Source organism: Salmo salar, chromosome 21 (genome assembly GCF_965601325.2).
Source record: "Salmo salar chromosome 21, fSalSal1, whole genome shotgun sequence".
In the NCBI taxonomy this organism is placed as follows: domain Eukaryota; kingdom Metazoa; phylum Chordata; class Actinopteri; order Salmoniformes; family Salmonidae; genus Salmo; species Salmo salar.
Genome location: NC_138311.1, coordinates 46,863,554 through 46,886,891, shown reverse-complemented (window position 1 = coordinate 46,886,891; position 23,338 = coordinate 46,863,554). Strand labels below are relative to the sequence as shown.

The following is a 23,338-nucleotide window of genomic DNA, read 5'->3' as shown; positions in this document are numbered from 1 at the left end:
GATGTGTCGCGCTGGCTGTCGGGATTTCTCAGACGCTGTGGACATGTCCGCCATGTTTTTCATGGCACTGGGAGAGGATCAACCGAGAAAAATAGCATCTAAATCCATGTGAACGCGACCAGAAATGGCTTTTCACATTGAATTTCGACCGAATGAGAACCAATGAATCCTTCTATTGTGGAAACAGCGGAGTCCCTTGTGGATTTATACCGAGTTTTTGAGCGAATTCGGGCGGGATACATGTTTTCTTCGCATTCAATGTGATTGCGATAGGGGCCAACAATGAGTAAACTATCGTTCCGAGCGCGAGCGCTAGACGCCGCCAAACCTCTCCCCATATACCGCAACAAAGACCTTCCAGACCTAAATGACTGCGTTTCGATCAACCGGGCTGTGCCGCAAATGCCTACGGGGATGGAAAAAGAAGAAGAATCGGTAAGAAAACGTTTTAAAATTGAGGTCTCTTAAAAAAATATTTCAGGTGCACAGCAGGGCGATTGTATTCTTGATACGTTTACGCAACGTCTTGTGCGTATGTTCTGTCTATGCTTAGGGTCCTTCATTTCCCGCTCGTTGCGTAGTAAATCGTGGTCTTTACGCCAATTTATACTCTCATAGCGTAAATAACGAGGCTTCTGTGTGATTGGTGACGCTTTCTTCGACTAGTGACGTAAATGATTTTACGTAAATGTTCTTGGTTGCTATTGATAACAAACAGGCGTGCGTTGTCGTAACAAGTTAGCTAAGCTAACATTAGCAATGAGTTTCTTATCCAACTGTATATACGTCTGAAGTAGGTAATTAAATAAAGTAACTACTGTATACGAGTTGTTAACTTGAGTTAACGGTTAGTTAACTTGGGTTAACTCTAGCTAGCTGTCTTTACTAAGTAACTAACAGGAGATGTGCGGGTGGCAGATGGCTATAGGCGCAGTAAAAGAACCGTGGCCCACTTGTTAGACTAGTAGGGTAGCTACCTACTTCTGTCTTTGATCTGTGTTCTTGTTACATCAGTGCAGATGTAGTTTTGCCTGCAGTCAAACAGCAATGAAAGGAGTCCTACACCTTTCAAGTTGTTGCAGGAGGTTTCATCACTGCAAACAGCTGTTGGTTTCCCTGTGCAGCTGCGCTGCCAATGAACCCAGGCCATACAGAGTGTTATTTGCAGACAAAAACGGTCTTGTCTGCTCTCCGTTTGTAACAGTATATGAAAGGCAGCCTCTTGCAGTCATGCTATGCAAACATGGGATTTATTTAATTTAAAATACAGAGCAGGTCAGTTACAAAATAAACACATTAAGATATCATTCTTTCTCTCCCTTACTCACTTGTATCTGGTTCTTTCTCTCTCTTCTTCTCACTCTCACTTTCTGAATTGTGCAAATATAGGGTTTCAAAGAAATTGAATATTTCTCTCTCTCTCTCTCAGGAGCACCATCTCCAGAGGGCCATCTCTGCTCAGTCGGTTTTCAGGGAGAAAAAGGAGAACATGGTCATCCCGGTGCCTGAGGCGGAGAGCAACATCACTTACTATGACCGCCTCTACAAAGGAGAGCTCAGGATCCCCAAACAGCTCTTCCACATCCAGCGTCAGTAGCATTTCCTTGGAAGCAGCCTCACACACACGCACGCATATTGACTCAGAGGACAAATGTCGACAAGCTATCAAATAGTTTCTGAAAGGTTGCGTGCCAAATCTGAATAGTGACTCTTTGACCAGCTAGCTAGTACATATGACTCTGTTTTTTAGCCAAGGTTACAGGACAATTGATGTCAATTGTTACCACACTTTCACAAGATGAAATCTGTCCAGCAGCCGATCAACTGTAATTGGTTAAAGAGGCCCTACACTAAAGCATTTGCACCAAGAAAGCCTTTGCTAACTTCATTATATCCTCTCTTCCTCCTCTCACAGCCCTGGGTCTGGACAATGAGCAGCCAGACTATGACATGGACTCAGAGGATGAGATCCTCCTCAACAGACTCAACCGCAAGATGGAAATCAAACCCATACAGTTTGAGACCATGGTGGACAGATTGGAGAAAGCCAGCACAAATCAGGTAACATAACACCCTCCGTCTGGACCAGCAGCAATTGTGTTATCAAAAGAGGTTCTCTGTGTTAATAGAAGATTGACCTGGTTGTAATGCTGCGTTAACCTCTATGGGCTAGCGTCCCACCTATGTAACAGCCACTGCCAGCCTGTGGCGCGATTTTCAGAACCTTAAAAATCCTATTACTTCAATTTCTCAAACATATGACTATTTTACAGCCATTTAAAGACAAGACTCTCGTTAATCTAACCACACTGTCCGATTTCAAAAAGGCTTTACAACGAAAGCAAAACATTAGATTATGTCAGCAGAGTACCAAGCCAGAAATAATCAGACACCCATTTTTCAAGCCAGCATATAATGTCACCAAAACCCAGAAGACAGCTAAATGCAGCACTCACCTTTGATGATCTTCATCAGATGACAACCCTAGGACATTATGTTATACAATACATGCATGTTTTGTTCAATCAAGTTCATATTTATATCAAAAACCAGCTTTTTACATTAGCATGTGACGTTCAGAACTAGCATACCCCCCGCAAACTTCCGGGGAATTCGCTAACATTTTACTAAATTACTCACGATAAACGTTCACAAAAAGCATAACAATTATTTTAAGAATTATAGATACAGACCTCCTCTATGCACTCGATATGTCCGATTTTAAAATAGCTTTTTGGTGAAAGCACATTTTGCAATATTCTAAGTACATAGCCCAGGCATCACGGGCTCGCTATTTAGACACCCGGCAAGTTTAGCACTCACCATAATCATATTTACTATTATAAAAGTTTGATTACCTTTTGTTGTCTTCGTCAGAATGCACACCCAGGACTGCTACTTCAATAACAAATGTTGGTTTGGTCCAAAATAATCCATCGTTATATCCGAATAGCGGCGTTTTGTTCGTGCGTTCCAGACACTATCCGAAATAGTAAAGAAGTGTCACGCGCATGGCGCAATTCGTGACAATAAAATTCTAAATATTCCATTACCGTACTTCGAAGCATGTCAACCGCTGTTTAAAATCAATTTTTACGACATTTTTCTCGTAGAAAAGCGATAATATTCCGACAGGGAATCTCCTTTTCGGCAAACAGAGGAAAAAATCCCAAAGGCGGGGGCGGTCGGGGTCACGCGCATAAGCCCAGTGTCCCTTGATCGGCCACTTGAGAAAGGCGATAATGTGTTTCAGCCTGGGGCTGGAATGACGACATTCTGTTTTTTTCCCGGGCTCTGAGCGCCTATGGACGACGTGGGAAGTGTCACGTTAGAGCAGAGATCCTTAGTAAATGATAGAGATGGAAAAGAAGTTCAAGAAATGGTCAGACAGGCCACTTCCTGTAAAGGAATCTCTCAGGTTTTGACCTGCCATTTGAGTTCTGTTATACTCACAGACACCATTCAAACAGTTTTAGAAAATTTAGGGTGTTTTCTATCCATATGTAATAAATATATGCATATTCTAGTTACTGGGTAGGAGTGGTAACCAGATTAAATCGGGTATGTTTTTTATCCAGCCGTGTCAATACTGCCCCCTAGCCCTAACAGGTTAAGAGGCGTTTGCTCTGGAAAATAATCAAGAAAACGGTGTAATAAACTAAACTTTCATCTCACGTCTTCTCACAGATGGTCACTATCACAGAGGCCAAACTGCTGCTGAACGAGGATGACTACCTCCTGAAGGCAGTGTACGACTACTGGGTGAGGAAGAGGAAGAACTGCCGGGGCCCGTCGCTCATCCCCCTCATCAAGTTTGAGAAGAGGGACGGCTCCACCAACAACGACGCCTACGTGGCCTTCAGACGACGCACAGAGAAGATGCAGACCAGGAAGGTGAGAAATTAGAATCACATGGCTTGGACTGAAGTGTCTCCTCGCACTTAGATTATATGCAGTTTCAGTATTAGGCAATCATTTGCTGCTCTTTCAGTCTTTGATGGCCTTCATTGTAGCGACTCTTATTTTATTTATTTTACTAGGCAATTAAGTTAATAACAAATTCTTATTTACAATGACGGCCAAACCCTAACCCGGACGACACTGGGCCAATTGTGTGCTGCCCTACGGGACTCCCAATCATGTCCGGTTGTGATGCAGCCTGGAATCGAACCAGGGTCTGTAGTGACGCCTCTAGCACTGAGACGCAGACCGCTGCGCCACTCAGGAGCCCCATTGCAAAGGAAACTTTTAAAAATTGTTTCTGTTCTATCAAGGCTTGGAGCTTTGCACTATTTCATTGTTAATTGAATGATGTTGCATGTGATTTGTTTCATGTTAGCTACAATATGTTGTCGCCCCTGTAATGTGCTCTCCAAGCATTTTCATGTCTCTCTGTACCCTTACTCACTCAGGTCCCCTGTGTATGCTTGATGATCCTGAGGGTTGTTATAGTTGTTTGACCGTGTCTCTCGATGTTTAGAACCGTAAGAATGACGAGGCGTCCTATGAGAAGATGTTGAAGCTGAGGAGGGAGTTCAGCCGGACGGTCACCATCCTGGAGATGATCAAGCGGCGGGAGAAGAGCAAGAGAGAGCTGCTGCACCTCACCCTGGAGGTGATGGAGAAAAGGTGAGCCTTAAAAGCATTGGAGGGGGGTGTTGTGAAATTGTAGTCTGTGCCTTATTGGTGCCCTGTTTCTCACAATGCGCGTGTGACTGTAGCCTGTGTCCTGCTAGGGGAGCATGGAGGAACCCAGCAGGGCTTCCTGTGTAAGAGCAGGCTACAGGTCATGCCGAGTGGTCATTGTCGGAGCGGGCTACAGGTCATGCCGAGTGGTCATTGTCGGAGCGGGCTGCAGGTCATGCCAAGTGGTCATTGTCGGAGCGGGCTACAGGTCATGCCGAGTGGTCATTGTCGGAGCGGGCTACAGGTCATGCCGAGTGGTCATTGTCGGAGCGGGCTGCAGGTCATGCCAAGTGGTCATTGTCGGAGCGGGCTACAGGTCATGCCGAGTGGTCATTGTCGGAGCGGGCTGCAGGTCATGCCAAGTGGTCATTGTCGGAGCAGGCTACAGGTCATGCCGAGTGGTCATTGTCGGAGCAGGCTACAGGTCATGCCGAGTGGTCATTGTCGGAGCAGGCTGCAGGTCATGCCAAGTGGTCATTGTCGGAGCGGGCTGCAGGTCATGCCAAGTGGTCATTGTCGGAGCGGGCTGCAGGTCATGCCAAGTGGTCATTGTCGGACCGGGCTGCAGGTCATGCCGGGTGGTCATTGTCGTACCGGGCTGCAGGCCATGCCGGGTGGTCATTGTCGGAGCGGGCTGCAGGCCATGCCGGGTGGTCATTGTCGGAGCGGGCTGCAGGTCATGCCGGGTGGTCGGAGCGGGCTGCAGGTCATGCCGGGTGGTCGGAGCGGGCTGCAGGTCATGCCGGGTGGTCGGAGCGGGCTGCAGGTCATGCCGGGTGGTCGGAGCGGGCTGCAGGTCATGCCGGGTGGTCGGAGCGGGCTGCACGTCATGCCGGGTGGTCGGAGCGGGCTGCAGGTCATGCCGGGTGGTCGGAGCGGACTGCAGGTCATGCCGGGTGGTCGGAGCGGGCTGCAGGTCATGCCGGGTGGTCGGAGCGGGCTGCAGGTCATGCCGGGTGGTCGGAGCGGGCTGCAGGTCATGCCGGGTGGTCGGAGCGGGCTGCAGGTCATGCCGGGTGGTCGGAGCGGGCTGCAGGTCATGCCGGGTGGTCGGAGCGGGCTGCAGGTCATGCCGGGTGGTCGGAGCGGGCTGCAGGTCATGCCGGGTGGTCGGAGCGGGCTGCAGGTCACCTAGTTTCTAACACTGTAACACACTACTAGTTCCGGTGCTGAAAGAAAAGGCTTGCTTGTCTCAGCCTGTTCTTTCATGTTGACGGTGAATACCGTCAATCAATATGAATGATGGTCAAGTTACAGCTGCCTATTTTATTTTACATTCCCCCCTGTATATTGAATGAATGTATTCTTATTATTTATGTGTTGTTTCCGTGTAGATATCAGATGGGTGACTTTACGGGTGAAGTCCTCAGTGAGGTGACAGCCCCTCTGGCTGAGAAGCCCGTCTACACAGTTCCAATCACTGTAACCAACGGGAACCGCCATAACCACAAAGCTGAGATCAAAATCAAGGTAATATTAGGGTTTCTATCAGCCATAACATTACCTCTTTTACCTGGGGGGGGTTTACATTTGACCATCAAGCAGTTCAGAATAGGGAGATGGTGGAGGATGAAACCTGCAGCACACTGATCACATTTCAAGAAATTGATTGCAGCAATGAACTCTTCTCACTCTGATCATTTGACTATGAAGAAATCTTGTCTGTGTGGCTCTGACACTTTAACGACCTTTAACTCCACTGTCTTTCTCTTTCAGACGCACAAGTCAGGTGGTCTCCAGCACCATGGGTACCACCACATCTCGGTGAAGGACGAGGATCCCTTTGACTTTGTCAGACCAAAGAAAAAGTACACCAGGCGGGAACCTCTGTGCCGCCCCGGAAGGCCTGCCAAGCGCCAGCACATCGTTAACAAGGCCGATATTAAACAGTATGACTTCCACAGCTCTGGAGAGGAGGACTACCCACTGGTCAGTACCTCTGAGAACAGGGTTCTGATGATAATATCATATCGAAGAAGTTCATGCGTTATGACATATTTAGGTTGTGTGCATTTTATAGTGTTGGTTTTGTCTTCTCCTTCAGTCTCCACCATCAGAACCGGACGAGGAGAATGATCCAGATGGAACGTTTGCCTTCAGAAGGAAAGCAGGATGCCATTACCTTGCTGTGAGTCTCACTGCAATCACAACTGTAATTAAAGTATATTCTCTCACATTAATTTGCAATTCCACACATTATTAGTATCGGTGGTAATATTGTGCTATTGGGTCTAGTCTGTGGCTAAGGTGGTATTTGATCCTGTCTGTATATCACTGTGGTAGCTAGCCTAAATGAGTAACGGTTTCCTCTGTCTCTTCAGCCCTGTTTGGACCAGACCTCCGGGCTCCTGTGGGATCACCCTGAGTTGGCAGGGCTGGATGCTCTGCGGCATCGTCAATCCCTCACCGCCCTCTCTGTACCCCAACGTTGTGTGGGACTGGCCCGTAGGAGGGTGGGCCGAGGTGGCAGGTACGTCACAGCATACCTCTCACTGCGTCCACTTATTCCCCTTAGAAATATTTGTCTTCGCTGTCTTCTGTTCAGATAGTTATGCTATAGGTTAGGTATATTGTAGGTTAGGTATTTATCGTGACTTTGATTTAAGTCTATTCATAAATGTTAACTCGCATTATGATTTATCAGAATGAATGTTTCTCCTCTTCTCTCAGGGTCCTGTTGGATCGGGCATCGTCAGACCTGGATGGAGTACTGAAGCAGCTAGACTCAGCCGTCTTCAGCTCCTCCTTCCCCAAGGGCCTTTCTGCGGTTCCAGAGCTCTCTGACCACCAGGTACCCTCACAGAACCATCGAACTATGCCTGGCTCTGCATCCTCGCTGACAGACCTTCTGAGCAACATTCAAGCCCTGAGGTGGCGCTTTTTCAGACCTAGGTCCACACAGGGTGACGGCAGTGGGGAAGGGAGGACGGGTAGACCTTCCATGGACAACAGGTTGTCTGGAGGGCTGTTTGTCCACACCAAGAACAGTGGCTCAGGTGAGCTCCTCCTCAACACCATAGTGAAGGTCCATCTTCCACTTTTCAAGCCTCTACCAAATATAATTTAACTGTATACAGTTTCTATCTTGGCTATATTGTGATAGTACTGCTTGTGGAACACATTTGGTTTTTCTGTTAATTTTCACATTGTGGTTTTTGTTTTCCTGTCAGCCCCCCTGGTCTTCCTCACATTACTCTACAGAAACTGTTCTCAGAACTGCCAGGAAATGTTGATTCACAACTCCCAATCAGAAATTATTTGTTCAGGGAAGTGGAAAGACTGCCACTGAACCGTAGCATGTTAGGAGCTTGCATATTAAGGAACTGGCCTCTCTCCTGATTCTGTTTGCAATTTCCTTGGCTGCTTCTTCTCTCTGACCCCTAGTGTTAAGGAGTGGCACCGCAGGCAGTCTTCATCTCCTCCTCCCTTCAAGGATGCTGTATTACTGTCTGCTCGTCTTCCCTCCCTCGTTGCTGTGTACACCACCTTAGTATATGTATTGGTCTCTCTTTTATCTCTGTTGTTCTTAGTCTGATGGCCTTGATCTCCTGTATCTGCAGGTGGCATCACAGAGGAACAATACCAGGTCCATCAGCAGGCTCTGGCCCAGATGCAGAAACAGCAGCTGGCTCAACTGCAGCTGAAAGCTCCTCCTCCCCAGCAGCATTTCTCACTGCCCGAGCGACAAAACACACAGGTACACAGTCTTTCACCCCTTACACAGCATTCCTAATGACGTCAGTCCAGTCGGTGGGGCAGAATGCATTTTCATTTAATGTGTTGATAGGTTTCAAACAGCTCCGTGTGTGTTTGGATGACTGTTATGGCTGTGTTCTGTTCTAAAGACTGTCATTATATTGTGTTGTAGACTGCTGGCTCCACTGACTGTATCATATCAAAGACTCTTGACTCGGCCGGTGCCCATTTTGCTGCGTCAGCTGTGATCAGTGCTCCAGGCCAGGTCAACAATGAGAACAAACCAGACAACACCAGCGTCAACGGGGTCGTCCAGCCTTTAGGTCCGCTTCAGAATATATCATACATTTGAAATCTATGGACTACTCTCAGATATTATTTTGTTGTTGGGTTCTGTAAAGGAATTGAGTCATTGCTAAATGACCACCCCACTTAATTAATTCACATTTTAAGATATGTGCTTATTCAGGTAATAGGCCTACTCAGGTTTGACGGTGTCATATCACCTCTCCTGCAGGGACCTCCAGACCCCCTCACTCCACCAGCACATCCCAGGGCGGCACAGGGTTGGACAGGTCAGGTCGGACCCCCTCCAGCGGTGGCCCTCTGCTCCCTGCTTCCCACTCGACCACACCCCAGTCTCTACCCCATCACCGGGGCCACGGCAGCGCTGTCTCCCCTGCCCACCACCACCACAATGCCCGGCCCTCACCGTCTGCCTTGAAGCTGGCCACCATGGCCGCAAGCAGCCTGGACCGCGTGCCCAAGGTGACGCCTGCCATCGGCAGCATGGCCAGGTAAGACCTTTTAATTTCTTCTTTCGTTTAGAATGGCTGATATACAGTACCAGTCAATAGTTTGGACAGCTACTCATTCAAGGGTGTTTATTTTTTACTGTTTTCTACATTGTAGAATAATAGTGAAGACATCAAAACTATGTAGTAACCAAAAAAGTGTTAAACAAATCAAAAATATATTTTATATTTGAGATTCTTCAAAGTAGCCACCCTTTGCCTTAATGACTGCTTTGCATACTCTTGGCATTCTCTCAACCAGCTTCATGATAGTCCCCTGGAATACATTTCAATTAACAGGTGTGTGTTAAGTTAATTTGTGGAATTTCTTTCCTAATGGGTTTGAGCCAATCAGTTGTGTTGTGACAAGGTAGGGGTGGTATACAGAAGATATCCCTATTTGGTGAAAGACCAAGTCCATATTATGGCAAGAACAGCTCAAATAAGCAAAGAGAAACGACAGTCCATCATTACTTTAAAACATGAAGGTCCACCAATAAGAAGAGACTTGCTTGGGCTAAGAAACATGAGCAATGGACATTAGACCGGTCTGTCCTTTGGTCTGTGTACAAATTTGAGATTTTTGGTTCCAACTGTTGTCTTTGTGAGATGCAGAGTAAGTGAACGGATGATGTCTGCATGTGTGGTTCTCACCGTGAAGCATGGAAGAGGTGGTGTGCGGGTGCTTTGCTGGTGACACTGTCTGTGATATATTTAGAATAAGGCAAACTTACCCAGCATGTCTACCACAGCATTCTGCAGCGATCTGCCATCCCATCTGGTTTGGGCTTAGTGGAACTATCATTTGTTTTTCAACAGGACAATGACCTAAATACACCTCAAGGCTGTTTGACCAAAAAAGAGCCACTAGAGCTAAATAACTCTAATGTTCACAACCACATATACTTTGAACTCGTGAAAAGTGGGAGATGCTGTCAAGAAACACTGGCATATTTTATCATTTGACTCAGCTTTGCCAGCTGAATTTAAGAATCCACCACGATAAATTGGTCCATGCCAACTGCCAGCCACAAAAAAATCAGCCAGGCTCTTTTATGCCCTCTTCCCGAATGGCAGCTATAAATGCAGAGGTTGTGCACAGTGCAACAATATGAAGTGTGTATTTCTGCCACCCACATACAGGAAAACGGTTCCAAATAAATGACATTATGTGCTCCACCACCCATGTTATCTAAATTATTAAATGTCAATGTGGCCTGTGATATTTTTTTTTTAAAGATTTTGTGGCATAGAGAAATGTATGATATCAGACAGGGGAGGTGATAGTAATAATACTCTGAGCAAAATATAATTTTTAGATTTTCACCCTCTAGACATTATTTCCTAAAGGTCTTAATGATGAAATGCCTATGTATGTTATGTTGTAAATTTGAACATGAATTATACCCCTATTTCAGATTTACTTTGACATTTTTCTTGCGCGGTACACTGTGATTTATGAAAACTTGCTTGGTAGGTCATGTCCTCATTGTGGTTTTACAGACGTTATTAAATACGTTTTATGTACACACTTTATTTGAATATTTATGAAATGCATATTGTTATATTTGATAGTACGTATTTATTTTTCCTCAACTCTAACCCCATTTGATGTGTGGAACGGATGTGGGTGGGGCTAGGTCTACATAAGGGTGCTAATTTAAAAACTCACAAAAGCCCTGACGAAGGCCGTGACGCTGATACGTAAAGCTTATTAAAGAGCAGTGATACTGTCGAGCAGTGTGCAGGGTTCTTCTTTCTCATTTTATTCAACTGTTACCATGCACCTGCAAAAAAGTTAGCTCAGATGTGCGAGTGCCTTTTTTAAAATTAAGAATCAAAAATATTTTGATTTAACACATTTTTTTGTTGGTTGCTATATGGTTCCATATGTGTTATTTCAAAGTTTTGATGTCTTCACTATTCTACAATGTAGAAAATAGTACAAATATAGAAAAACATTTGACTGGTACTATACATAACTTGTGTTTTTAATTTTCCAGGCGTACCAATTTGCTTTTTATCTGAATAACGAATGACTATTTCTTCATTTTTTTCAGGGATAATCACGAACCGGAGAGACTTGCGTTGAACGGTATTTCAGAGACCACAGTACCAATGGAGGTGACATAACCTCCTCCCTTCCTCCTCCCCTCAGACCGGTGAATGTGACAAACTAACTCGCCTCCGCTAGGAAGAATGCAAGCCCCAGCCACCAGAGGGCAAGCATATACAAGGACCTATACAGAATCGAGCATATCAAAATATTATAACAAATTTGTCTATTATAAATGTACATTTTGTAAATTGGGAATATCACTAACTTGTAAAATAGTATATTTGTATCATTGGTATGTTTTTTTTTCTGTTACTTGAATTCTAGCGAATTTGTCATCATGCTTTTGCACTTGAAAATGCAAAAAAAAATGTACATGTAGAAAAGCAAAAAAAATACATGTTTGTTGGGATCATGAGCATGAACCACGGATCCTGTATCACTCGTTTTCACTATTTATTTTGCAATGTTTACATTTTTGTATCTCTAAAGAGGAAATTAATCCACAAAATGTGGACATCGGTGTTGCTAGCATATTTTATTCTTGTGCTTTTTTTCTGAAGATGGAAAAATTATCCTGATTTTTGATTTGGTTTCACAAATTGAATAGATATGGTCTTTTTGTAAGTAACATTAGATTAGTAATGGTATTTTCCCCTTCAGACAATTTATTTTCTGTTACTTTGTCAGTTGTAACAGGAATTTTGTCTTTTTAATTCCGTTTTTTATTTTTTCATTCGATGCAGAATTGTCCAAAAACAGTGAAGACATCTTAAATGTGCCATTTGCCATACAAACCTATTTATTTAAATTGACTTTGAAATGACAAATAAATGCATCCTAAGATCTATCTGCAAATGTAAAGCAGGAAAACATTATTTTTTTTTAAGTATATTTGTCTTTTTAAACAGGTAGGGAGCCAATGAAGAGTACATAGGAATCTTACCATTGTAATGTATTACGCGGTATAATCGTGAAGATTACTTGGCAACTCTGTTGAATGACTAACCCTTTGGATTGGGGGGGTGCAGATCAATATTTTGGGGATTTTTTTTTTCTCCCTTGGTGAAGGGGCAAGAAACATGTTGAAACGATGTCTGATGGTCGGTGCTTGACCTCCTGTAGATTAGTGTAGTTGATGTAGTGATTCCTGTACAGATATTAGAAATATGTTTAGATAATTATCTAGTGTTCATGCACTATTTCTTCAGACATACATGTTTCCCTGTTACTTGTTCTTGGAGGGTTTCAGAAAAAAGTGCTGGGAAATAAACATATCTATTCATATCAGTATATATCAGTATATTAACTCTTTCCTCTTGTTTGCTATTTCTTCACCGAAGTGAATTATGTATTTAGCCTTAAGTGAAGTTTTACTCAAAGTGATTGTATGCTACATTTGTTGCTATAGTCTTCAGAATGTTCTATACTGTGCTTAGTAGTTATCCTTCACTGCAGTCTGAAATGTATTCCGAACAAGATCAAGACTGAGGTTTTAGTCATGTAAGGTAGGCCAACTAAAGACATGGACCAGCCTGGTCTCATAGACTAGATGTAACATAGTAGAGGTAAATTTGGGACGCTCAAATTCGTATACGTTTGGTTTATGTTTACATAAGACATGGTTACTTGAGACAAAAATAAAAGCAGGGTGGTTGGTCAGGTGTACAACTCTTAACATCTTCGAATTTCATCATGGACAGTTATAGCTACTTTGCAACTATTTAGCAGGTTCGCTAACCCTTCCCCTAACCCAGCTATGTTACATCTATGAGACCAGGTTGAATGGACCCATTATTAGCATTGGGAACATCAGAGGCCCCCTCATTCATAGGAAACCCACTAGAGGGAAGCATTGGGTTGAGTGATTAGCTTTCAAAGGATCATATTTATCGAATAAGAAGCATGAGCTGGTGCACACCCAGAGAAAAGTATTTTGTATAGAGGTGCTGACTAACTAAGAATAAACTGCAAGCTATATAGAAAAAAAATAGCTGAACATGTAGAAATTCCCAGTAATTTATTGGGCAAAACATCAACGTTTCGGCATCACTGTGCCTTCTTAAAGGATCATATTGGACCATCAATTCTATTTTACACAGAAATGTCTTATGTGGTGATGAGTTAAATTAGGGGACTAGGTGTATAACAAAATTTGCAAAGTAATATCAATGGAAATAACTTATTTTATCGTTTATCAATATGATTTCACTACTGCTCCCAAAATTGCATAGGTGTCATGTTCGGGATGCAAGCACGTGATAAGCTGCAACATCAGCATCCCCATCACTTGGCTGGACCTAGATGGGATTGACTGGACAGCATCAGTGCGACGAGCTTCAAATTGGTGGATGCTGGTTATGGTGCAAGGCGCCGTCGGTGGATACGGGAATACTGGAAGTCTGAAGCAAATATTTGACCACGAAAAGGGAAACTTGAACTCAAGTCCATAACAGACAGACCATTCATCAAGCTATTTTTTAAAACTTGAATTCAGCCTACCACCGATTGTTTAATTGACAGGAATGGACGCTCGAGATTGAATTTCAGCGAACCACAATGGAAAGGAGTGGTTAACGTCACATCTTCGAAGAAAACTGGTGTAAACTTCACGATAAGCAGAGAAAGTTATTCTGGATATCTGGTTGGATACAACGTAGTACTGTGGATATGGCGGATGCTGCTGAGTGCGGTGTGAAAGTGATGTGCCGATTCAGGCCCTTGAACCAACAGAGGAGACAAATACATCCCGAAATTCAAGGACGAAGATACGGTGGTAATAACGGTGAGCAAAACAATTTGATAGACCTAATGTTCATTGTGTAGTCTACAAACAAAGCCATGGTGCACAGGTGCTTATATTCACTCACAAATTCAGTTTGGCAAAAGAAACGGTGATGTGTAAATTGATCATGGACATAGGTGGTGATTCATTGGGGCCTTAATGGGCAATTGTTTGGAATAATAATGGTGTAAACGCCAAAAGGGACCGACATTTTAATCAATAATTCCTTAACTCTGCTATCAATGGAAGCATCTCCAGTAATTTACTGCGGTCCAGTGAGCTGACTCTCATCCGCGCTTGTTTCCTGAATTGCGTGCGCGACTTGACGTTATCGCGTGTATTCTGGTAGGGAAACTGAGTTGGATGCGCTCTCATGCACAGATAAAGACGAGAGCTACAAATAATTCCAAGCAAATAGTTTGAAGCACGCCTATTCAATCTTCCATAATCAAAATTGTACCAAATAATGTATTTCATTTTCGCGCCTCCTCAAAAAATACTTTGATATCATGGGAAGAGTGAGGCTGCAGAGGCTGCCATAGCCTAACGGTGGTGGTGTTTAGCAAATGTTAAATTGTTTACATTTGTGACATACAAACAAACAAACACACACATACAACTTCACAGCAATATCTAAGTGAGCTTGAGTTGACCCTTGTACTTTATTTGTATTTTTACCCTCTGTGCACCACTCACAGGACTCTACACACTCACGCACACTGACAGTCCAACACAAACACTCACTTCGTAATTTGCTCACACACACATATGGTTGCATATGGCCTGACCAGTGTTTGCCTTAGCCCAGGGGAAGGTTGGGGTATGGTTGCATACACCTTCTACACCGGCCCCGACACTCGTCAGATGTGGCAGGGCTTGCAAACTATTACAGACTACAAAGGGAAGCACAGCCGTGAATGCATGGATCATTTGTAAAGTGGGGGAAGGGGGAAGTGTTAGGTAACCCACTCAAACACACTTAGGCCTAGTCTTATTCTGTCTGGTCCACTAATTCAGATAGATACATAAATGAGATATTTACTAGAAGTCTAGAGTATCATGTAAAATAAAGCAATGCTCCATGTAATCCTCTTATTCTTGCCCTGACATTTAGAGGTATTGATTTGCAGTATAATTTCCATTTTGTAACCTACAGTAGTCTAATTGCTTATCAGAAAGAAGCTGATGATTTCATTGATATAATTGCAAAGCCTCAAACAGCTTCGCACCGGTTGTAAATTAAATGAGAAATAAAAAGAACATGAATTAATTAAACAGATACAGAGGATATTGAACTGAATGAATGATTCATTTGTATGTGTTATAGTTTAAAATACATTGTTGTAAACAATGACATGAGACTACAATGTGTAGGCTATTGAGGGGATAGACTTTCTTCAGTATTAAAGCAAACAAGTTCAGCCTTGTTTCAGTTCTGTTCCAGTCTGTGTGTTTTATATGGGTGAAATAGTGCTGTGTCTTTCTTTACTATTGATAAATGTTCCCTCTAAACAGGGGCAGGAGCACAGTCTCTTGGGTAATTCTGTCTCCATGACGATGGAGGCTGGAGGTCATTAGAAATGATTGATAGGGGAGCAGAAGGTCACTGGCTGGAATCATCATCAACAATTACAATCACACAGACATACAGTTGCTGCATGTGCTTTTACACTAGCTATCCCTGACCAAGAACAGGCTGATATGGCTGGTCACACTGTACAGGTGTACATCTGACGTGGTTTTCTCCCACAGCAACACATGAACTCTCCCTCTCTGCATCAGGTTTGCCAAAAGAGCATGTTGTCTTTACTTTCCCCAGGTGATGCAGAGAAGGTTTATTCTGCTGAAAGACGTCCCTAGTCAGGCAGTCCTCCACCATAGTGATGTCCACAGCACACAATGAGAGCATGTTGATTTAATAATGCCTGAACTGAATCCTTCATCGGGGATGGAAACCAGGCACTCCAGCAGAGCGAAGGTCTGGGCTTTCCTTTGGGACAACACATCTATTATTGAGAAAATGGCATTTTGACCGTGTGTGTGTGTGTGTGTGTGTGTGTGTGTGTGTGTGTGTGCGCTTGCTGCGTGTTTGTGTTCACACATCATTTATTGAGATTGTAGGATATAGTGTGTGTGTGGTCACATTTGTAAATCTTGCATATTTCTGCCATACTGCTATGGGTTTCCCATTTGTCTTTCATGCTAGGCTGGAGTAATGCTTACATGTCAATTAGAACACATGGGGTGTATTGACCTGAGGTGCCTTTATAGGAGACGTGGCATGTTACTATTTCACTCTATATTGAAAACATTCTCTTAGAAAGACATTTGAATGGTTGAGAGTGACAACCTTGTCTCTCTGACAGTTGGAATGGTTGAGAGTGACAACCTTGTCTCTGACAGTTGGAATGGTTGAGAGTGACAACCTTGTCTCTGACAGTTGGAATGGTTGAGAGTGACAACCTTGTCTCTGACAGTTGGAATGGTTGAGAGTGACAACCTTGTCTCTTTGACAGTTGGAATGGTTGAGAGTGACAACCTTGTCTCTGACAGTTGGAATGGTTGAGAGTGACAACCTTGTCTCTCTGACAGTTGGAATGGTTGAGAGTGACAACCTTGTCTCTTTGACAGTTGGAATGGTTGAGAGTGACAACCTTGTCTCTGACAGTTGGAATGGTTGAGAGTGACAACCTTGTCTCTCTGACAGTTGGAATGGTTGAGAGTGACAACCTTGTCTCTGACAGTTGGAATGGTTGAGAGTGACAACCTTGTCTCTCTGACAGTTGGAATGGTTGAGAGTGACAACCTTGTCTCTCTGACAGTTGGAATGGTTGAGAGTGACAACCTTGTCTCTGACAGTTGGAATGGTTGAGAGTGACAACCTTGTCTCTGACAGTTGGAATGGTTGAGAGTGACAACCTTGTCTCTCTGACAGTTGGAATGGTTGAGAGTGACAACCTTGTCTCTCTGACAGTTGGAATGGTTGAGAGGGACAACCTTGTCTCTCTGACAGTTGGAATGGTTGAGAGTGACAACCTTGTCTCTCTGACAGTTGGAATGGTTGAGAGTGACAACCTTGTCTCTGACAGTTGGAATGGTTGAGAGTGACAACCTTGTCTCTTTGACAGTTGGAATGGTTGAGAGTGACAACCTTGTCTCTGACAGTTGGAATGGTTGAGAGTGACAACCTTGTCTCTTTGACAGTTGGAATGGTTGAGAGTGACAACCTTGTCTCTGACAGTTGGAATGGTTGAGAGTGACAACCTTGTCTCTTTGACAGTTGGAATGGTTGAGAGTGACAACCTTGTCTCTCTGACAGTTGGAATGGTTGAGAGTGACAACCTTGTCTCTCTGACAGTTGGAATGGTTGAGAGTGACAACCTTGTCTCTCTGACAGTTGGAATGGTTGAGAGTGACAACCTTGTCTCTTTGACAGTTGGAATGGTTGAGAGTGACAACCTTGTCTCTGACAGTTGGAATGGTTGAGAGTGACAACCTTGTCTCTTTGACAGTTGGAATGGTTGAGAGTGACAACCTTGTCTCTCTGACAGTTGGAATGGTTGAGAGTGACAACCTTGTCTCTCTGACAGTTGGAATGGTTGAGAGTGACAACCTTGTCTCTCTGACAGTTGGAATGGTTGAGAGTGACAACCTTGTCTCTTTCACAGTTGGAATGGTTGAGAGTGACAACCTTGTCTCTTTGACAGTTGGAATGGTTGAGAGTGACAACCTTGTCTCTCTGACAGTTGGAATGGTTGAGAGTGACAACCTTGTCTCTCTGACAGTTGGAATGGTTGAGAGTGACAACCTTGTCTCTCTGACAGTTGGAATGGTTGAGAGTGACAACCTTGTCTCTGACAGTTGGAATGGTTGAGAGTGACAACCTTGTCTCTCTGACAGTTGGAATGGTTGAGAGTGACAACCTTGTCTCTGACAGTTGGAATGGTTGAGAGTGACAACCTTGTCTCTCTGACAGTTGGAATGGTTGAGAGTGACAACCTTGTCTCTTTCACAGTTGGAATGGTTGAGAGTGACAACCTTGTCTCTCTGACAGTTGGAATGGTTGAGAGTGACAACCTTGTCTCTCTGACAGTTGGAATGGTTGAGAGTGACAACCTTGTCTCTCTGACAGTTGGAATGGTTGAGAGTGACAACCTTGTCTCTCTGACAGTTGGAATGGTTGAGAGTGACAACCTTGTCTCTTTCACAGTTGGAATGGTTGAGAGTGACAACCTTGTCTCTCTGACAGTTGGAATGGTTGAGAGTGACAACCTTGTCTCTAACAGTTGGAATGGTTGAGAGTGACAACCTTGTCTCTTTGACAGTTGGAATGGTTGAGAGTGACAACCTTGTCTCTTTGACAGTTGGAATGGTTGAGAGTGACAACCTTGTCTCTGACAGTTGGAATGGTTGAGAATGACAACCTTGTCTCTGACAGTTGGAATGGTTGAGAGTGACAACCTTGTCTCTGACAGTTGGAATGGTTGAGAGTGACAACCTTGTCTCTTTCACAGTTGGAATGGTTGAGAGTGACAACCTTGTCTCTCTGACAGGTGGAATGGTTGAGAGTGACAACCTTGTCTCTCTGACAGTTGGAATGGTTGAGAGTGACAACCTTGTCTCTGACAGTTGGAATGGTTGAGAGTGACAACCTTGTCTCTGACAGTTGGAATGGTTGAGAGTGACAACCTTGTCTCTTTGACAGTTGGAATGGTTGAGAGTGACAACCTTGTCTCTCTGACAGTTGGAATGGTTGAGAGTGACAACCTTGTCTCTGACAGTTGGAATGGTTGAGAGTGACAACCTTGTCTCTTTGACAGTTGGAATGGTTGAGAGTGACAACCTTGTCTCTGACAGGTGGAATGGTTGAGAGTGACAACCTTGTCTTTGACAGTTGGAATGGTTGAGAGTGACAACCTTGTCTCTCTGACAGTTGGAATGGTTGAGAGTGACAACCTTGTCTCTCTGACAGTTGGAATGGTTGAGAGTGGCAACCTTGTCTCTTTCACAGTTGGAATGGTTGAGAGTGGCAACCTTGTCTCTTTCACAGTTGGAATGGTTGAGAGTGACAACCTTGTCTCTCTGACAGTTGGAATGGTTGAGAGTGACAACCTTGTCTCTCTGACAGTTGGAATGGTTGAGAGTGACAACCTTGTCTCTCTGACAGTTGGAATGGTTGAGAGTGACAACCTTGTCTCTTTGACAGTTGGAATGGTTGAGAGTGACAACCTTGTCTCTGACAGTTGGAATGGTTGAGAGTGGCAACCTTGTCTCTTTGACAGTTGGAATGGTTGAGAGTGACAACCTTGTCTCTGACAGTTGGAATGGTTGAGAGTGACAACCTTGTCTCTGACAGTTGGAATGGTTGAGAGTGACAACCTTGTCTCTTTGACAGTTGGAATGGTTGAGAGTGACAACCTTGTCTCTCTGACAGTTGGAATGGTTGAGAGTGACAACCTTGTCTCTCTGACAGTTGGAATGGTTGAGAGTGACAACCTTGTCTCTCTGACAGTTGGAATGGTTGAGAGTGACAACCTTGTCTCTCTGACAGTTGGAATGGTTGAGAGTGACAACCTTGTCTCTCTGACAGTTGGAATGGTTGAGAGTGACAACCTTGTCTCTCTGACAGTTGGAATGGTTGAGAGTGACAACCTTGTCTCTCTGACAGTTGGAATGGTTGAGAGTGACAACCTTGTCTCTTTGACAGTTGGAATGGTTGAGAGTGACAACCTTGTCTCTGACAGTTGGAATGGTTGAGAGTGACAACCTTGTCTCTTTGACAGTTGGAATGGTTGAGAGTGACAACCTTGTCTCTCTGACAGTTGGAATGGTTGAGAGTGACAACCTTGTCTCTCTGACAGTTGGAATGGTTGAGAGTGACAACCTTGTCTCTCTGACAGTTGGAATGGTTGAGAGTGACAACCTTGTCTCTTTCACAGTTGGAATGGTTGAGAGTGACAACCTTGTCTCTTTGACAGTTGGAATGGTTGAGAGTGACAACCTTGTCTCTCTGACAGTTGGAATGGTTGAGAGTGACAACCTTGTCTCTCTGACAGTTGGAATGGTTGAGAGTGACAACCTTGTCTCTCTGACAGTTGGAATGGTTGAGAGTGACAACCTTGTCTCTGACAGTTGGAATGGTTGAGAGTGACAACCTTGTCTCTCTGACAGTTGGAATGGTTGAGAGTGACAACCTTGTCTCTGACAGTTGGAATGGTTGAGAGTGACAACCTTGTCTCTCTGACAGTTGGAATGGTTGAGAGTGACAACCTTGTCTCTTTCACAGTTGGAATGGTTGAGAGTGACAACCTTGTCTCTCTGACAGTTGGAATGGTTGAGAGTGACAACCTTGTCTCTCTGACAGTTGGAATGGTTGAGAGTGACAACCTTGTCTCTCTGACAGTTGGAATGGTTGAGAGTGACAACCTTGTCTCTCTGACAGTTGGAATGGTTGAGAGTGACAACCTTGTCTCTTTCACAGTTGGAATGGTTGAGAGTGACAACCTTGTCTCTAACAGTTGGAATGGTTGAGAGTGACAACCTTGTCTCTTTGACAGTTGGAATGGTTGAGAGTGACAACCTTGTCTCTTTGACAGTTGGAATGGTTGAGAGTGACAACCTTGTCTCTTTGACAGTTGGAATGGTTGAGAGTGACAACCTTGTCTCTGACAGTTGGAATGGTTGAGAGTGACAACCTTGTCTCTGACAGTTGGAATGGTTGAGAGTGACAACCTTGTCTCTGACAGTTGGAATGGTTGAGAGTGACAACCTTGTCTCTCTGACAGTTGGAATGGTTGAGAGTGACAACCTTGTCTCTCTGACAGTTGGAATGGTTGAGAGTGACAACCTTGTCTCTTTGACAGTTGGAATGGTTGAGAGTGACAACCTTGTCTCTTTCACAGTTGGAATGGTTGAGAGTGACAACCTTGTCTCTCTGACAGGTGGAATGGTTGAGAGTGACAACCTTGTCTCTCTGACAGTTGGAATGGTTGAGAGTGACAACCTTGTCTCTGACAGTTGGAATGGTTGAGAGTGACAACCTTGTCTCTGACAGTTGGAATGGTTGAGAGTGACAACCTTGTCTCTTTGACAGTTGGAATGGTTGAGAGTGACAACCTTGTCTCTCTGACAGTTGGAATGGTTGAGAGTGACAACCTTGTCTCTGACAGTTGGAATGGTTGAGAGTGACAACCTTGTCTCTTTGACAGTTGGAATGGTTGAGAGTGACAACCTTGTCTCTGACAGGTGGAATGGTTGAGAGTGACAACCTTGTCTTTGACAGTTGGAATGGTTGAGAGTGACAACCTTGTCTCTCTGACAGTTGGAATGGTTGAGAGTGACAACCTTGTCTCTCTGACAGTTGGAATGGTTGAGAGTGGCAACCTTGTCTCTTTCACAGTTGGAATGGTTGAGAGTGGCAACCTTGTCTCTTTCACAGTTGGAATGGTTGAGAGTGACAACCTTGTCTCTCTGACAGTTGGAATGGTTGAGAGTGACAACCTTGTCTCTCTGACAGTTGGAATGGTTGAGAGTGACAACCTTGTCTCTCTGACAGTTGGAATGGTTGAGAGTGACAACCTTGTCTCTTTGACAGTTGGAATGGTTGAGAGTGACAACCTTGTCTCTGACAGTTGGAATGGTTGAGAGTGGCAACCTTGTCTCTTTGACAGTTGGAATGGTTGAGAGTGACAACCTTGTCTCTGACAGTTGGAATGGTTGAGAGTGGCAACCTTGTCTCTTTGACAGTTGGAATGGTTGAGAGTGACAACCTTGTCTCTGACAGTTGGAATGGTTGAGAGTGACAACCTTGTCTCTAACAGTTGGAATGGTTGAGAGTGACAACCTTGTCTCTTTGACAGTTGGAATGGTTGAGAGTGACAACCTTGTCTCTCTGACAGTTGGAATGGTTGAGAGTGACAACCTTGTCTCTGACAGTTGGAATGGTTGAGAGTGACAACCTTGTCTCTCTGACAGTTGGAATGGTTGAGAGTGACAACCTTGTCTCTGACAGTTGGAATGGTTGAGAGTGACAACCTTGTCTCTTTCACAGTTGGAATGGTTGAGAGTGACAACCTTGTCTCTTTGACAGTTGGAATGGTTGAGAGTGACAACCTTGTCTCTCTGACAGTTGGAATGGTTGAGAGTGACAACCTTGTCTCTTTGACAGTTGGAATGGTTGAGAGTGACAACCTTGTCTCTTTCACAGTTGGAATGGTTGAGAGTGACAACCTTGTCTCTCTGACAGTTGGAATGGTTGAGAGTGACAACCTTGTCTCTCTGACAGTTGGAATGGTTGAGAGTGACAACCTTGTCTCTCTGACAGTTGGAATGGTTGAGAGTGACAACCTTGTCTCTCTGACAGTTGGAATGGTTGAGAGTGACAACCTTGTCTCTGACAGTTGGAATGGTTGAGAGTGACAACCTTGTCTCTGACAGTTGGAATGGTTGAGAGTGACAACCTTGTCTCTTTGACAGTTGGAATGGTTGAGAGTGACAACCTTGTCTCTCTGACAGTTGGAATGGTTGAGAGTGACAACCTTGTCTCTCTGACAGTTGGAATGGTTGAGAGTGACAACCTTGTCTCTCTGACAGTTGGAATGGTTGAGAGTGACAACCTTGTCTCTCTGACAGTTGGAATGGTTGAGAGTGACAACCTTGTCTCTTTGACAGTTGGAATGGTTGAGAGTGACAACCTTGTCTCTGACAGTTGGAATGGTTGAGAGTGACAACCTTGTCTCTTTGACAGTTGGAATGGTTGAGAGTGACAACCTTGTCTCTCTGACAGTTGGAATGGTTGAGAGTGACAACCTTGTCTCTCTGACAGTTGGAATGGTTGAGAGTGACAACCTTGTCTCTCTGACAGTTGGAATGGTTGAGAGTGACAACCTTGTCTCTTTCACAGTTGGAATGGTTGAGAGTGACAACCTTGTCTCTTTGACAGTTGGAATGGTTGAGAGTGACAACCTTGTCTCTCTGACAGTTGGAATGGTTGAGAGTGACAACCTTGTCTCTCTGACAGTTGGAATGGTTGAGAGTGACAACCTTGTCTCTCTGACAGTTGGAATGGTTGAGAGTGACAACCTTGTCTCTTTCACAGTTGGAATGGTTGAGAGTGACAACCTTGTCTCTCTGACAGTTGGAATGGTTGAGAGTGACAACCTTGTCTCTCTGACAGTTGGAATGGTTGAGAGTGACAACCTTGTCTCTCTGACAGTTGGAATGGTTGAGAGTGACAACCTTGTCTCTCTGACAGTTGGAATGGTTGAGAGTGACAACCTTGTCTCTCTAACAGTTGGAATGGTTGAGAGTGACAACCTTGTC

The 23,338-nt window shown here is 44.3% G+C and overlaps 2 protein-coding genes across 4 annotated transcripts in view; both read left to right on the top strand.

Annotated features, from left to right (window-relative positions):
* Nucleotides 1-14: 14 nt before the first annotated feature.
* LOC106582412 (enhancer of polycomb homolog 2) lies at nucleotides 15-12,527 on the top strand. 3 transcript variants are annotated; one of them, XM_014165506.3, is made up of 14 exons: nucleotides 16-435; nucleotides 1,430-1,589; nucleotides 1,916-2,061; nucleotides 3,688-3,894; nucleotides 4,481-4,629; nucleotides 6,021-6,156; nucleotides 6,403-6,615; nucleotides 6,731-6,838; nucleotides 7,008-7,156; nucleotides 7,357-7,682; nucleotides 8,247-8,383; nucleotides 8,555-8,705; nucleotides 8,900-9,179; nucleotides 11,237-12,527. In XM_014165506.3, exons 1-14 carry the CDS (start codon nucleotides 283-285, stop codon nucleotides 11,307-11,309), a joined length of 2,388 nt encoding a protein of 795 aa, XP_014020981.1. In that variant the 5' UTR covers nucleotides 16-282; the 3' UTR covers nucleotides 11,310-12,527. The 3 variants fall into 3 exon arrangements, with proteins under 3 accessions (XP_014020983.1, XP_014020981.1, XP_014020982.1); XM_014165507.3 differs by having other exon boundaries at nucleotides 17-435; nucleotides 6,731-6,814; XM_014165508.3 differs by lacking the exon at nucleotides 11,237-12,527 and having other exon boundaries at nucleotides 15-435; nucleotides 8,852-9,088.
* A 1,014-nt stretch (nucleotides 12,528-13,541) lies between these two features.
* LOC106582408 (kinesin heavy chain) overlaps nucleotides 13,542-23,338 on the top strand; it is an 80,961-nt gene continuing 71,164 nt past the window's right edge. Inside the window, 2 exon segments of the mRNA XM_082966902.1 lie at nucleotides 13,542-13,958; nucleotides 13,960-14,017. Of these exon segments, the coding sequence (XP_082823028.1) occupies nucleotides 13,903-13,958; nucleotides 13,960-14,017 (114 nt within the window). The 5' untranslated portion in view covers nucleotides 13,542-13,902.